This window comes from Aegilops tauschii, chromosome 7 (genome assembly GCF_002575655.3).
Source record: "Aegilops tauschii subsp. strangulata cultivar AL8/78 chromosome 7, Aet v6.0, whole genome shotgun sequence".
Taxonomy (NCBI): domain Eukaryota; kingdom Viridiplantae; phylum Streptophyta; class Magnoliopsida; order Poales; family Poaceae; genus Aegilops; species Aegilops tauschii.
Window position 1 is genome coordinate 384,579,225 of NC_053041.3, and position 14,161 is coordinate 384,593,385.

At 44.8% G+C, this 14,161-nt stretch overlaps 2 protein-coding genes across 2 annotated transcripts; both read right to left on the bottom strand.

The window, feature by feature from the left end:
• Positions 1-655: 655 nt before the first annotated feature.
• LOC109750810 (ABC transporter B family member 14-like) lies at positions 656-4,839 on the bottom strand. The gene is made up of 3 exons (XM_073503401.1): positions 4,328-4,839; positions 3,419-3,843; positions 656-3,315 (listed from the first exon to the last, which is right to left on the bottom strand). Exons 1-3 carry the CDS (start codon positions 4,837-4,839, stop codon positions 1,838-1,840), a joined length of 2,415 nt encoding a protein of 804 aa, XP_073359502.1. The 3' UTR covers positions 656-1,837.
• A 572-nt stretch (positions 4,840-5,411) lies between these two features.
• On the bottom strand, positions 5,412-8,299 carry LOC141027189 (ABC transporter B family member 1-like). The gene is made up of 8 exons (XM_073504169.1): positions 8,009-8,299; positions 7,869-7,923; positions 7,127-7,302; positions 6,839-7,039; positions 6,451-6,710; positions 5,978-6,291; positions 5,574-5,797; positions 5,412-5,459 (listed from the first exon to the last, which is right to left on the bottom strand). Exons 1-8 carry the CDS (start codon positions 8,297-8,299, stop codon positions 5,412-5,414), a joined length of 1,569 nt encoding a protein of 522 aa, XP_073360270.1.
• Positions 8,300-14,161: the final 5,862 nt, after the last annotated feature.

Consider the following 14,161-nt stretch of genomic DNA (forward strand, 5'->3'; position numbering starts at 1 on the left):
AGACTCGCTCCGATGGTTCTCTTGAGCGTCACAAAGCTCGTCTTGTGGCTCGTGGTTTTCAGCAGGAGCATGGTCGTGATTATGACGAGACTTTTGCTCCTGTGGCCCATATGACCACTATTCGTACACTTCTTGCTGTTGCCTCTGCACGCCACTGGTCTATATCTCAGCTTGATGTTAAGAATGCCTTTCTTAATGGTGAGCTGCGTGAGGAGGTGTACATGCAGCCACCCCCTGGGTATTCTGTTCCTGATGGCATGGTATGTCGTCTTCGTCGCTCTCTCTATGGCCTTAAGCAAGCCCCTCGCGCCTGGTTTGAGCGTTTTGCCTCTGTGGTCACTACTGCTGGTTTTTCAGCAAGTGCTCATGATCCAGCCTTGTTTATTCACCTTTCTCCTCGTGGTCGGACTCTTCTTCTTCTCTATGTTGATGACATGGTCATCACTGGGGATGACCCCGAGTATATTGCCTTTGTAAAGGCCCGCCTTAATGAACAGTTTCTTATGTCTGATCTTGGACCTCTTCACTACTTTCTTGGGATTGAAGTCTCTTCTACCTCTGATGGCTTTTTTATATCCCAGGAAAAGTATATCCAGGATCTTCTTGCTCGTGCTGCTCTTACTGACGAGCGCATTGTTGAGACTCCTATGGAGCTCAATGTTCACCTCCGTGCTACTGATGGTGATCCTCTCCCTGACCCGACGCGTTATCGTCATCTTGTTGGCAGTCTTGTCTATCTAGCTGTCACTCGTCCGGACATCTCTTATCCGGTTCATATTCTGAGTCAGTTTGTCTCTGCTCCCACATCGGTTCACTATAGTCATCTCCTTCGTGTTCTCCGATATCTTCGGGGCACGATCTCTCACCGTCTATTCTTTCCTAGCTCCAGTTCTTTACAGCTTCAGGCCTATTCGGATGCTACGTGGGCTAGTGATCCTTCTGATCGCCGTTCACTTTCTGCTTACTGTGTTTTTCTTGGTGGTTCTCTCATTGCCTGGAAGACGAAGAAACAGATTGCAGTTTCCCGTTCGAGTGCTGAGGCTAAGTTGCGAGCCATGGCTCTTTTGACGGCAGAGGTGACTTGGTTACGGTGGTTACTTCAGGATTTTGGTGTTTCTGTCACTACACCGACTCTGCTCTTATCTGACAGTACAGGTGCTATTAGCATTGCGCGCGATCCTGTGAAGCATGAGCTCACCAAGCATATTGGTGTTGATGCTTTCTATGTGCGCGCTGCTGTGCAGGATCAGGTTATTGCTCTTCAGTATGTGCCTTCCGAGTTACAGTTGGCAGATTTCCTGACGAAGGCCCAGACTAGAGCACAACATGGCTTTTATCTCTCCAAACTCAGTGTTGTTCATCCACCATGAGTTTGAGGGGGGGTGTTAGAGTTATAATATAAGTCATGTACCCCTTTGTATTTATCCCGTTGTATAAGGGGTTTCCTGCATATGTTCCACACCTGTACATGTATATATATCGGCCTATGGCCTCATGGGAATACAAGTTGCTTATTCCTAACATGTGCATCACTCGATGCAGAGGCCGAGGGATGTCCCCTCTTTTCGAAAAAAAATCAGAGGAATGACCTAATTGATAGAAAAGAGTACTTCAGTATGATACCCCAAAATGTGGCAAATATTAAGTTGGATGGAGGACAATGTGACCCATTTTTTTAACTCATGGATGAAGCATCTTGAACATATGAAGAGATAGCTATGTTATTACAATCTGTCAACTGGCAGTAAATGCATCTGAGCAATACTGCAAATGCTGGCAAAGCACCTAAATATATTTAGATCGGGTCTCGTGGCTACAATGGGGCTTGATAGAGCTATCAATCCTTCATGTTGCTTTGCAAGTGAAACAGCCTTGAGTAAACACCATCATCTGCAGATATCAGTGTTTGGTGGTCACCGGTTTCAGCCACCTTCCCTTTCTCCATCACAACAATCATGTCTGCATTTATGACTGTGGACAATCTATGCGCCACTGTGATGCTTGTAATATTGCTTGATCGCTCACCTCTGTTGTTCCACTCCTTGGCCCCTAAAGAAGTCATCACCACCCTCTCAGACTCACCATCGAGTGCGCTAGTTGCCTCGTCAAGAAGCAGAATGTCTGGCCTCTTTAGTAGAGTTCTTGCGATAGCTATGCGCTGTTTCTGCCCTCCTGAAAGCTGACCTCCTTTGTCTCCAACGACTGTGCCGTACCCTTCTGGCAAACCGCTGATGAACTCGTGAATGTTTGCGTCCATGGCAGCCTGGATGATTTCAGTTTCTGAAGATTCTTCACTTCCATAACTAATGTTATCTCTGATGGATGTGTTGAACAGAATTGGTTCCTGTTGAACTAATCCAATTTGCCTCCTGAGCCATCTGAGGTTGTAGTCCCTTATATCTTTGTTGTCAACTAGCACTGTACCTCTGTGCGGATCGTAGAATCTCAGTATGAGAGCCAGGACAGAGGATTTTCCTGCACCGCTTGGGCCAACCAATGCTACCCTTTGGCCAGGCTCGATGACTAGATTGAAGCCATCCAGAATGGTGATCTCTGGGCGTGATGGATAGTTGAAGTTCACACCCTGAAACTCAATTCTCCCCACGAGCCAGCAGTCACTTGTCGCTTTTGGTTCATCTGGCACAATCTGCGTCTCTCTGTCAAGTATGTCAAATGCAGGATTCAGTATTGTTATGGCTGACATGACCATGGGAATCAGGGTCCATAACTCTGTGATGGAAGGCACCGTGAGCGAGAATATCTGGTATGACCGTATGCTGTTCTCAAATGATGCTTGCTTTCTCTGGACCAGAACTGTGGTGTACCAGAGTGCCACTGCATGTGCGATGTTCCACAGGCAGAGCGAGATCCCTTGGATTATCCCATACTTCATGCTCTCAATCTTGGTGATTCTCATGGGTTCTTGCAGCGACAGTTCTGCTTTCTTCATGATTTCATCTTCATAAACAAAGGATGCCACGGTCCGGATGTTGCTAGCAGCCTCCGAAGCAAGGGACACGAGCTCCTGGTGAGCAATAGCAGCGTCGCCGTAAAATCCCTTGGCTGACTTGGCTTGGATAAGGCCGCCGATGAAATGGCATGGCATGACTGCCCATGATACTAAACCCATCCTCCAGTTGACGAACATGCTTACCGTTGTTGCTATCAGGATTGAAGAGATGCATTGCACAATGACTGCCATCCTATCAGATATGATGCTCTTTACTGTTGATGTGTCACTGACAATGCGTGAGGTAAGAGATCCTACACCATTCTTTGGCTTTTCAAACCAACCAAGCTCATTTTGGAGCACAGCTGCAGTGTATTAAAACAAAAAAAAAACTTGTCATATTGTGAACAATGAAAACTCGTGCAAGATATTGACAAGACCAGTGAAGAAAGTTTTCATATGGCATACATGAAAAGAGGGCCTCTCTTAGGTTTTTCATTGCCGTTTCTCCAATAACACCATAAATGTAGTGCTGCAAGATGCTACTGGCCAGTGTGACCATCCCAGCCCCGAAGAAAATCAAAGAATATTTGCTGACTTTTCTTTTTGCATCTTGATCATAGTATGCCACGCCAATTGTCATGATGAAGTAACCAAACAAGGGCTTTGAGATTCCAGAGATGGCCGCTGCTGAGGATCCTAATAGAATTTTTGCAATGTCGTCTCTGCGTAGCCCATACCAAATTCGGAAGAAAGGAGGTATTTCCTTTCTGACCTCTTGCTTTGATTGCTTTGAGTTTAGTGGTTCTAGTTTGTTCTGTTGTCCTTGCTTCGTGGAGGGCTGTCTGTTGTATGCTTCATCAGTTTGTTCTTCTATTACTTTATCAGAAGGGCTGTTTCATAAATCAACATAAACAGATTAGTAAATTCTTATGGAGTAATCCTACTTGCTATATTATCACTTAACTTCTGTGCCGTAGATTTTGTGAGCATCACCTAACCCTTAAAAATGGTATACAAATTCTTGTTATCAGCATCTTGGTAAAAGTGAGTTCAGTTACATTTTGGGAAATCTTTAGCAAGTAATCACTAAGGGCACAACTCCGGAGTAAACGTTTACCAATTTCTTAACTTGTAAGTGATACAGTGGAGACACGTGAATCAACTGCATCAAGTCAACTACGCGAAAAAATGCAGTTGAATCAACTGAACGAGAAAACACATCAACGGTATCTGCACCGTTTACTAGTTTCTTATGGGGTAAATGTGCACTACTTAGCAAAGCACGTCATGAAATACCTAACATGCATATACTGTTTTTTCAGCAAGAATAAAACGTTGGTGAAGCAAGCTTTCCCTTGGCTAAAGTTAAGTTACCTTGCTACCATCTTTCCAGATTCCTTCTCAATATTTTGCATCCTGCATACGTTTGAGTAGAATGTGCTTTTCTGGAGCAACTCTTGATGTGTCCCGGTCTGTGCCACACTTCCATTCTCTACGACAACAATGGTGTCAGCATTTACAATTGTGGACATCCTGTGGGCTATCAGGATAACTGTCCTTCCATGCATGGCTCTCTCAAGTGCATCCTGCACTAGCTTTTCTGACTCTGAATCAAGGGCACTTGTCGCTTCATCCAGAAGGAGAATTGGTGGATCCTTCAGCATTGCCCTTGCAATAGCTACTCTTTGTTTCTGGCCTCCTGACAACTGCACACCTCTTTCTCCTACCTGATGAACCAAGATGTTGTAAGGAACAAGGGGAGTTCTTTCAAAAAAACTTGATATACATAATGAACTATTACAGAACCACCCATGATTCTCCAACAAGATCAAGTTCTGTCTATTATATATTTTTGAACTTCTAATTATAATATATCGACTACTCATTGTACTTTATTCTTGGAATTTTCTTGATCATAAGATAACAGGAGTTTTATGATTTATCTTGAACTTTCAAATGGTTCCTTGGAATAGGCATTCATTGCGCTTAGTTTACTAACTGTACAACTAAAAAGGATTTGTTGTGATTTTTTTTTCTACTAACCTCTACTTCTGTTGTTCTGGCTTCCATTGCAAGTTGTATGCACATTTGATTTTCAGCCAAAGCTCTGTGTGTCTTTCATGTTTAAATTTGGAAATTCATATGCGGTATTACTATTGGAAGGTCATTTGCATACTACTCATTATTATCTATTTACTTTACCAGCCAATTCCGTTGTAATATACTGCATCCGATCCATATTAATTGTCGCTGACTTAGCTGATTTAGTACAAAGTCAGCGACAATTGATATGGATCGGAGGGAGTAAAATTATTGACAGAACGTTGTTGACAAAGTGCCAACTATGAGTCTGATAAAAGGCAATGCAATTGGCATGATCATAATAGTGCCACGTTATTGTCAAAGCGCCAATCACAAGTCTGATGAAAAAAGAAAAACTATTGTCACTGTAATAGTATCACAATGTTTTTGTTTTAACTTTCAATGGTCTTAACCTTTTCGTGTCCTAATAAAAACCATAAAGGAAGACAATTCATGTTTAAGTGCAGAACGTAGCTAGCCTTCAGTCAAATATACAGAATTACCCTTTTCTTGCATTCCTTGCTGAACACATATGTACCTCTGTTAAGTATTCATTGGGAAGTTTAGATATGAATGAATGCACATTAGCTGTTGTTGCTGCTTCAATTATCTCTTCATCAGTTGCATCCATTTTACCAATCCTTAAGTTGTCCTTGATAGTACCAGAAAACAGCGATGGCTCCTGAGATACTGAAGCTATATTTCTCCGCAGGGATTTCAGATCTAGTTTCTTAATACTGTGGCCATCAATGAATATGTCACCTGCAACATTATGTCTCATCACTGACTGAAATATTATGACTAGTTTAGCTTGCAAGTACATAGGCATTTTTATTGATGACAGCCAAATTCTAACCTTAATTCTGACATAGAACTTAATAATATATACTTATTGACTTAGAGCACACATACAGTTGCACCAGGCAAATGATGGAAGCCTACCTGAGGTTGGATCATAGAACCTTTGAAGTAGTGAAATAACTGTGCTCTTCCCAGAGCCGCTGCTTCCTACCAGAGCAACAACTTTGCCTGCGGGGATTGACAGTGAGAATCCTTGGAGAATTGGCTTATCCTGGCGGGAGGGATAGGCGAAATGCACCCCATGCAGTTTGATCTCTCCATAAACCTTTTCTAATATCGCTCCACCTTTTGTGTAACTTATGGATGGATTCCTTCTGATCACCTTGAAGACCTCTTTTCCTGCAGCCTTTGCTTGATTAAAGGTCTGAAGATCTGGTGCAGCGTAGGTAATTGATCTGCACTCCATGCGGTGAAATCAGTCAAGTCTATTGATTATAATTCATGGAAAAGGAAAGAATATGCATGCATACTACCTATGTACCTTGCAAAAAATCATATTTGAATGAAAATTGTTTAGGCGATTGAAGCAATCAGATAGGGTGTAGTTTTATTACATTGCGCCAAAGAGGATGCTCATGATGGCAGCTATCGTGCCACCTCCTGTTGCTGTCCGGTTGCTTACTGCAACTGCCCCAATCCAAACCATCAGTGCCCATGAACAAAAGGTCACTGTTTGGAACAAGCCCAGCCCTATTCCCTTTATCATCGCCTCCTTCTTGCTTAATTTGTATTGATTGTCTGTGCACTGCACAAAGGATTTCATGGCCCAGTTCTCTCCGGCAAAGGAGAAGACAGTCTTGATATGTGACAAAGTCTGCCCACAAATGCACACAAGGATTACATAGTTAATTTTTTTTCTAATAACATTTTTATTTTTTATATTTCTGTTTATTCAAATAACCTAGCTTCAGGTACGGAGCGTTGACTCATCTACGTGGTTACCTGTTCTACGACAGATGTTGCTTGTGAGACAATAGCATTGCGTGACAATGATATGACATTCATCTTTTTTGTGTATGTGGCTCCAATAGCGAGGATCAGAGGAATGACCAGGAAGGAGAGCATCGCGACTTCCCAGCAGCTGGCAAATGCAATTATTATACCAGCAAAGAAAGTGGAGAAGCTTGCGACGAAATGACCGAGCTGCAGAAATTGAGCTCAGATGCAACTTCTCCACAGGACTTTAGAAATCATACAGTTATTGTTCGATATGATTGTGAAATGCATTACCTTCTCACCAATTGCATCTTGTATGACATTCATGTGGTTGGTTACCCCGGTGATGATGTTTGCAGTGGACAAGTCTGTATCGAAGGCCCCAACCTCTTGATTAAGGACTGATCTCAGATATTCCAGCCGCATGCGTGCTAACTGCCTCTCACTCGAGTATATCCAGCAGGAGATCTCTGCAGCCAGTTTATCAGGGGAAATGTAAGCAATGTTTTGCCAGCCAATATTGCTACCATTAGATCTCCTATAATTCTCATTTTTTTTCGAACATAACCAAGTACTCCCTCCATTTCATAATAAGTGTTGTGGTTTTAGTTGTTTTAGTTCAAATTTGAACTAAAACCACGGCACTTATATGGAATGGAGGGAGTATTATGTTTCTAATATATCATTCATCCTGCACATTAGTGTACTTCTATTAGATTTTAGGATGTGCTTTTATGTCCTTAAAAAAATCATGGATTTTGAAGCAATAGGGGTTGGGCAAACGTGCGATCATAAAAAAAGTTCTCTTTTGAGCAATCAATGAGCGAAGTGTATAAAATCAGACCATAAATCAATGGAAAATATTTAAAGAAGTTGTGGAGTCTATATTTTCCATTCTTGTCTCTCCATATTAGTTCCTCTTTGAACCACTACAGGAGAATGCAAATAGTGTGTGGCTTGTTATCATTTCTTTTTACCAAACTTAATGCAACATGCATCATCGAAGAAACTAAAGGTCCCTTGAGTCTTGACTTACCAACCATTCCAGCAGGAAAAGTAGCTGCCGCCATGTACCACACATACGGAACCACCTTCAAGCATAAACAATGGTGTTAAAAGCAATTGTAGACCAATACAACCCAAGTTCAGGAGGGTAATATGTGCATGCATGTTTACCTTGTACAATGCATGGACCATGGCCTCCTGATTATTTATGTTGGTTCCGAAGGCATCAAGTGCTTTCCCGAGAAGGAGATATCCGATCGGGAATGCCATGCCATGGATGGCAGACCCGACGGTTCCCAGGGCCATGAGTAGCCAGTCCACCTTATCAGCGTAGCAAAGCAGCCCGAAGAACGGGAATGGCTTCTCATCAGCACTAGCTGCTGGGATGGTGCTCCTCCTGTCATCCGTGTCATCATGCTGAGATGATGAAATGGAGTGGTCTTCGTCATAGGCTGTGGCCATTGTTTCCGGTGGTCTTGGTTGCGCTTTTACAGCAGGGAACCATGGAAGAGGAGGTGCGTAGATGGCATGGTATTATAGGCGTAGGTGTTGCATACCTATGTGCATGTTTACATGTAGGTGCTGACGAACATGTTTCCAAAAATGGTGTGAAACAATAAACGTAGGTACTCTCAAGGTTGAAAACAAAATATGCCGAGGTGGTCAAGGTATACATTAGCATATTACATCGATTTTATATAGCAGTGTTTGCTTTAGTTTTGGCAGGGTAAGTGTGCTGCCAAGTTCATTTTTCATTGGAGAATGAACGGCTCGAAATAATATGGGTGTTGGTTCTGTTGGAATAGAGAAAGCATGTGATACATTAATGATGTTTTGCATAGTTTTCTGTGTGAAACAACTCAATTTTTTCCTTCACCTTGACTTAGATGTATCTGGCAACCAGGTTAATAATGTCCAGGATCTCACTTGAGAGATCCCCAAGGCTGCCAGTTAACTAATATTTCTGGCATCCTGGAGGTGATATGATTCCTCAAAATAGTTGAATATGTAGTTAAGATCAAGAAAATTTTGATGTGCATAATAATATGTTAATGAGTGCTTACATAACCAATGTTGGTGTCTTGGAATAACTGGGGCATAATTCGAGCATATGCCTTTTCAGACTGCAGATAAAAACTCGAGGTTGTCGATGTCTAGACTGTCCGCAACCAGCTCGGGGCGTTTGTTTGCACCTGCACCAGTTTGCTGATGCACCTGTGTCCAAGAAGGAGCGTCCAAAGAGATAGAATGCAAAGCGAGCATGAAATTCTATGTGTTATCAGAACTCATGTGCTCATTTCTCATCAAATTTTGGCCGAAGCTAACATCTGCGCCGTACCGCATTGTGCGGGCGTTCGGCACGGCAGCTGGGCGGTTTGTTCTCGGATTTTGGGGGCGAAAGCGCGTATGTCTTGCAGCTAGCTTTTCGAGATGCAATCCAGAAGGCCGACTGGAAGCTACAGAGGAAACAAGTCTTGGGCAAGCATGTGTTGTTTCGGCAGTTATTTGTTTCTTTCCCAGGGGAGTGCAGGCGGATTAGACCTTTCTAAACACGTCATCGTCCATGACATTTTCACTGATGGGATAAGCGGAGAATATCCGAGTGACGTCCTGAAGACGCCAAGAGTGACCGGTTCAAATGCCCTGTTAAGAATTCAGATTGCCGTCTCATGCGTCTGTCTGTATTCCAAGTTCTCGTCTCCGCTCTGCATGATTTTGTCTGCAAATTTACCCGTAGCCACTATATGATGGAGTTATGTGGGCTTATGTGTAGATTCTCTTATTATAACCAGAAAGAGAGCGATGTAACGATCTGGAAAGAATTTGTCACCATATGATGGTGTTTATTAGGAGCGACTGTCTGTTTACAGGCCTGATATTTTTTGCCGTTCAATCAAATTTGTCGTTGGATTCAAATCCAACGGATGCCATCCTCCGTGCCACCCCCTGCCTCGCGTCCAGCGAGTTCATGTCGGGGCTCTCTGCCGCGTCACCGTCTCATGGCTCCATCTAATCCGAGCTTGAATCAAATACTAAAAGGCCCCACATCTGCACTTGTCAAGCCGTCAACTCGACTCCGTCTTCAGCGTCTCTGGCTATAGCTCGCCTCCTGCTCGGCCTGAAGAGCTCCGCCGCTGCGCTTTGGGGAAGGTGATTGGCGCCTGAAAAATTACAGGCGCCTGTCAAATACTATCTCTGTATCAAATATAAGACGTTTTTGCAGTTCAACGGAGGGAGTAGCAAACATGGTATTTATTTTATTTTGATTTTTCTTTTGCACGTGTAGATTAATAAAGAGAGTTTCTTTTGAAAATCCTAAGAGGGTGATCGCCAACCTGAACATTTTCATTAAATCACGGTTAACACGACAAGGGTAAGTGTAGCATACAGGGGTGGGCGGAGGTCGGCGTGCATAAAACGCAAGCTCATGCTACAAGGGAGAAATTTTGGACCCAAACCTTCAACATGCTCTGATGGACCAAGACATCAGCGGTGATGTTGCGAGCAACTACCAGGAGGGCAGTGATTTGGCGGAAGACCATGGAGTTCCTGCTCTCCCAAATCCCTCATCGGGTGGTAGTCGCCACTATGGACCGCATGTGAAGAGATGGGGAGTACGCCATCGGGGAGCACCACGTCCCACATGCCTTGCGCGTGCACGTGCCCGAAGAACGTGCCAGGTGGTTTTGTCGACATCTAGAAGGCGCGGGCGGGCGAGTTGATAATGTGGCGGTGATGTAGGAGCGACACACAGGGCAAGCGAGTCAATGGCAGAGCCACAGGAAGAGCCTGCGTGATATCGTCGATAGGGAGGGAAACAAGTTGGAGGTGATACACCCCACTGATGGCGAACACGGCATGGGAGCTGGAGAGCCCGCGTTTTTCTGCGACGAGGGGGCGCAGCGTCATCTGCTGCAGCTCGATGGACAGATGACAGAGCTCCTCGACCGCGATGGAGGAGAGTCGAGGTTGGAGGTGGGCAGGGAGCTTGGAGAAGACCACCGCGACCAATAAACTGGGGCGGAGGGAGTGCGAGAGGAGAGCACGGAATTGGACCAAGCATGGCTCTGCCCGAGCCCATCCAGTGATCCAGCCAGAAGGCGGTGTTCCTCCCTTCTCCGATTACCATAGTGGTGCAACACCTAAAAGCAGGGAGGACGACCAACAGGCATTTCCAAGTGGGCATATCCAGGCTCCCAACATCGTCGAGATCTATGTCCTCACCATCGCCCCATTCGTAGAGGGTGGCGAACCAACTTTACCACATGGTGGAGACGGGCTTGTAGATCCTGGTGAGGATCTTCATCAACATGTAGGAGTTTGCAGACATAGGTCACAGACCACGAGCCCTGCGAGCGTGCGTGAGAGGCAGACTTTCGACAACGCGGTCTTGCACTAAGCACCTGAGATAGCGGTGTTGTTGGCCCAAAAGAAGGCCAGACAGCGACACTCGATGGCGACGTGGCTACCCTCGAAGAATTGTAAGGCCGCCATGGCATAGGTGAGAAGTGCGGAGAGGACGATGTTAAAGAGGATCCCACGACCATCCGCCGTGAGAAGGGTGGCATGTCAGTCGGCCAGATATATGTCGATCCAGGCGATCAGGGTTAAAAATTCATGATGTGGAGCTTGGTCGGCGAGAGCGGCAGTCCCAAATACTGTTGTGGGAAGGAGGCAACCTGGCATCCAAAGACAGCAACAACAAGCCTTGGTTGATCGGGCTCGACGTGGATAGGCATGGTTTCCATTATGTTGCTTGGGGGTAGAAAACAATCGGTGGGTGACGAGGTGAGACATTGGAAGGGGGCATGTACACGGTGGGAGGAGGTCAAAGCGATGGAAGCAACAAGTGCAAGCTCCCCTTTAGATGTTAGTAGTAGAAAAATGGAAACACACGCAGCTCCAATGCACGAGAGAGCTTTATTTCCAAGGTGTTGGGAAATGTAGTAGAAAACAAACGAAAAAGAATCGCCCCATGATCACTCAAGAACACTATGAACGTGCAATGAATGGTTTGGATCAGATCATTACTGACTCCGAGTTATAGCGGAAGAAGACGAGTCGGTGTTGATCGTACTTGAAGTCCCTCGAAACGTAGGTGAACGATCCCGCGAACCGCCCACAAACAGTCTCTCGAACGGAAGACCAAAAGCACGGCCTCTCTATGAGTTGCAAGTGTACGGTCAGCGTTTCGCCGTCTAGAGCTAATCATCACCGGAGAATTAGAGGAAGGAGATTAGAACCACACTGGGCTTCTAATTATGAGGATGAGAGGATCTAGGTATAGATCTAATCGTTCAACTAGAGCGAACTAGAACTAGAACTAGAGAACTAGAAGAGACTCCAAAACTTGTGCAGAGAAAAAGTGCCAAAGCCTCTAGTATATATAGGTTGGAGGGAGAGGAGGGGGCACCACACAAGTGGGGAAAGTCCCCTCCCCCCTGAGTCGGCCTAGGGGAGGGGGAATCCCTCCCCAATTCGGCCTCCTCTCTCCTTTCCATGTGAAAGGGGGCGTGTAGGATCGTAAGTAGGTCCAGAGGGGGTGATTAGACTACTTGACCAAATAAAACGTAGCCTTTTTCCAATTTTAGTTGTAGGCAAGTTTTAGCAACAATCACAAGTCAAGCAACACCCTACACATGCAAGTCTAGATAGTAGGCAGCGGAAAGTAAAGACTTTGCATATGAATGTAAAGGAGGGGATCGGAGATATCAAACACAATGAAGACACCGAGATTTTTGGCGTGGTTCTGATAGGTGGTGCTATCGTACATCCACATTGATCGAGACTTCAACCCACGGAGGGTAACGGCTGCACAAGTCCACGGAGGGCTCCACCCATAAAGGGTCCACAAAGAAGCAACCTTGTCTATTCCATCATGGTTTACGCCCATGAAGGGCTAGCCTCACTCGGGGTAGATCTTCATGAAGCAGACGATCTCCTTGCCCTTACAAGCTCCTTGGTTCAACTCCACAAGCTTTGGAGGCTCCTAAGTGACACCTAACCAATCTAGGAGACACCACTCTCCAAAAGATAATAGATGTTGTTGTTGATGATGAACTCCTTGCTCTTGTGCTTCAAAAGATAGTCTCCTCAACACTCAATCACTCTCTCATAGATTTGGCATGGTGGTGGGAGAAGGATTGGAGTGAAAAGCAACTTGAGGGGGCTAGAAATCAAGGATCAAATGGTTGGAGTGGAATGCCTTGATCTCAATACAAGTAGTGGCTCTCTCTGAGGAAATGGATATGGAAAGTGTAGTTTCGTCCTAGTTGCTCTCTTTGAGAGTATGTGGTGGGGTGGGGTATTTATAGCCATCACCAAAGATCTAGCTGTTACACACTTTATGCACAACTCGGTGAGACCGGGTAAAAAACTCGGTGAGACCGACTAGTATAAAAGATTCGAATGTTAGATCTTTCAATGAGACCGGATGCATCCACTCGGTGGTTCCCATATGTGATGACCTAAGCACTTGCATCGTTTTGGTAATTCCGACCGGTTTCACTCTGTAATTACGAAATGAACACGATGGGTTATAGAAAGTTTGCAGTGCACTTCGGTGGGACCGAATGCCATCTCGGTGGAACCGAGTTTCTAGGGTTTAGGCTGTGGCTGTGCCTTGTGTATCTCGGTGGGTCCGAGTGTATATGTTTCTGTGGGACCAAGAATGTCTTTAGGGTTTTGGACATATTGGATAGTGAGAATGTGGCTGGGTTTTTTGGTATCTTCAAGCACTTGAGCAAATGACTCATGATCAAAACCTCATCCCCTTTTAATAGTATTGGCTTTCCTATGAACTCAATGTGATCTTTGATCACTCAACCAAAAATAGTCTTGGAGCTTTTGCCAATGCATGTCCTTTGCATTTTGAAGGGTCCACAATCACATATCTTTGCCATGCCTAATTGAACTTGCCTGAAATGATCTTTGTATAGGAATTAGTTCAATGATATATATGTTGTTATTAATTACCAAAACCACCCGAGTATTGGTTGCACTTATCGAAAAAGGCTTTCGCCCCGCTGATAGAGGCCAAGGTGTCCTGATGTTTCGATGAGAGAGCAATCGTTTTCTGTGGGAGTCGACTTTGACGATCCGACTACGAACGTGCGAAGACGTCGCGCCTTAGCAATCGCTAAACCAACTTCCGAGGGGTTATTGACCACGCCGGAGCACGATCAACCTGACCACGAGGGTCTATTTCCTGCGAGCAAATGAAGAACAAGCAAGAAACTGAGATTGCAATCTGGATATTGCGAATAAAAGAGGAAAGCTTTATTAATGAAGGTGGGGTTCTGTGACGCCTTTGTCTGGTCGTTG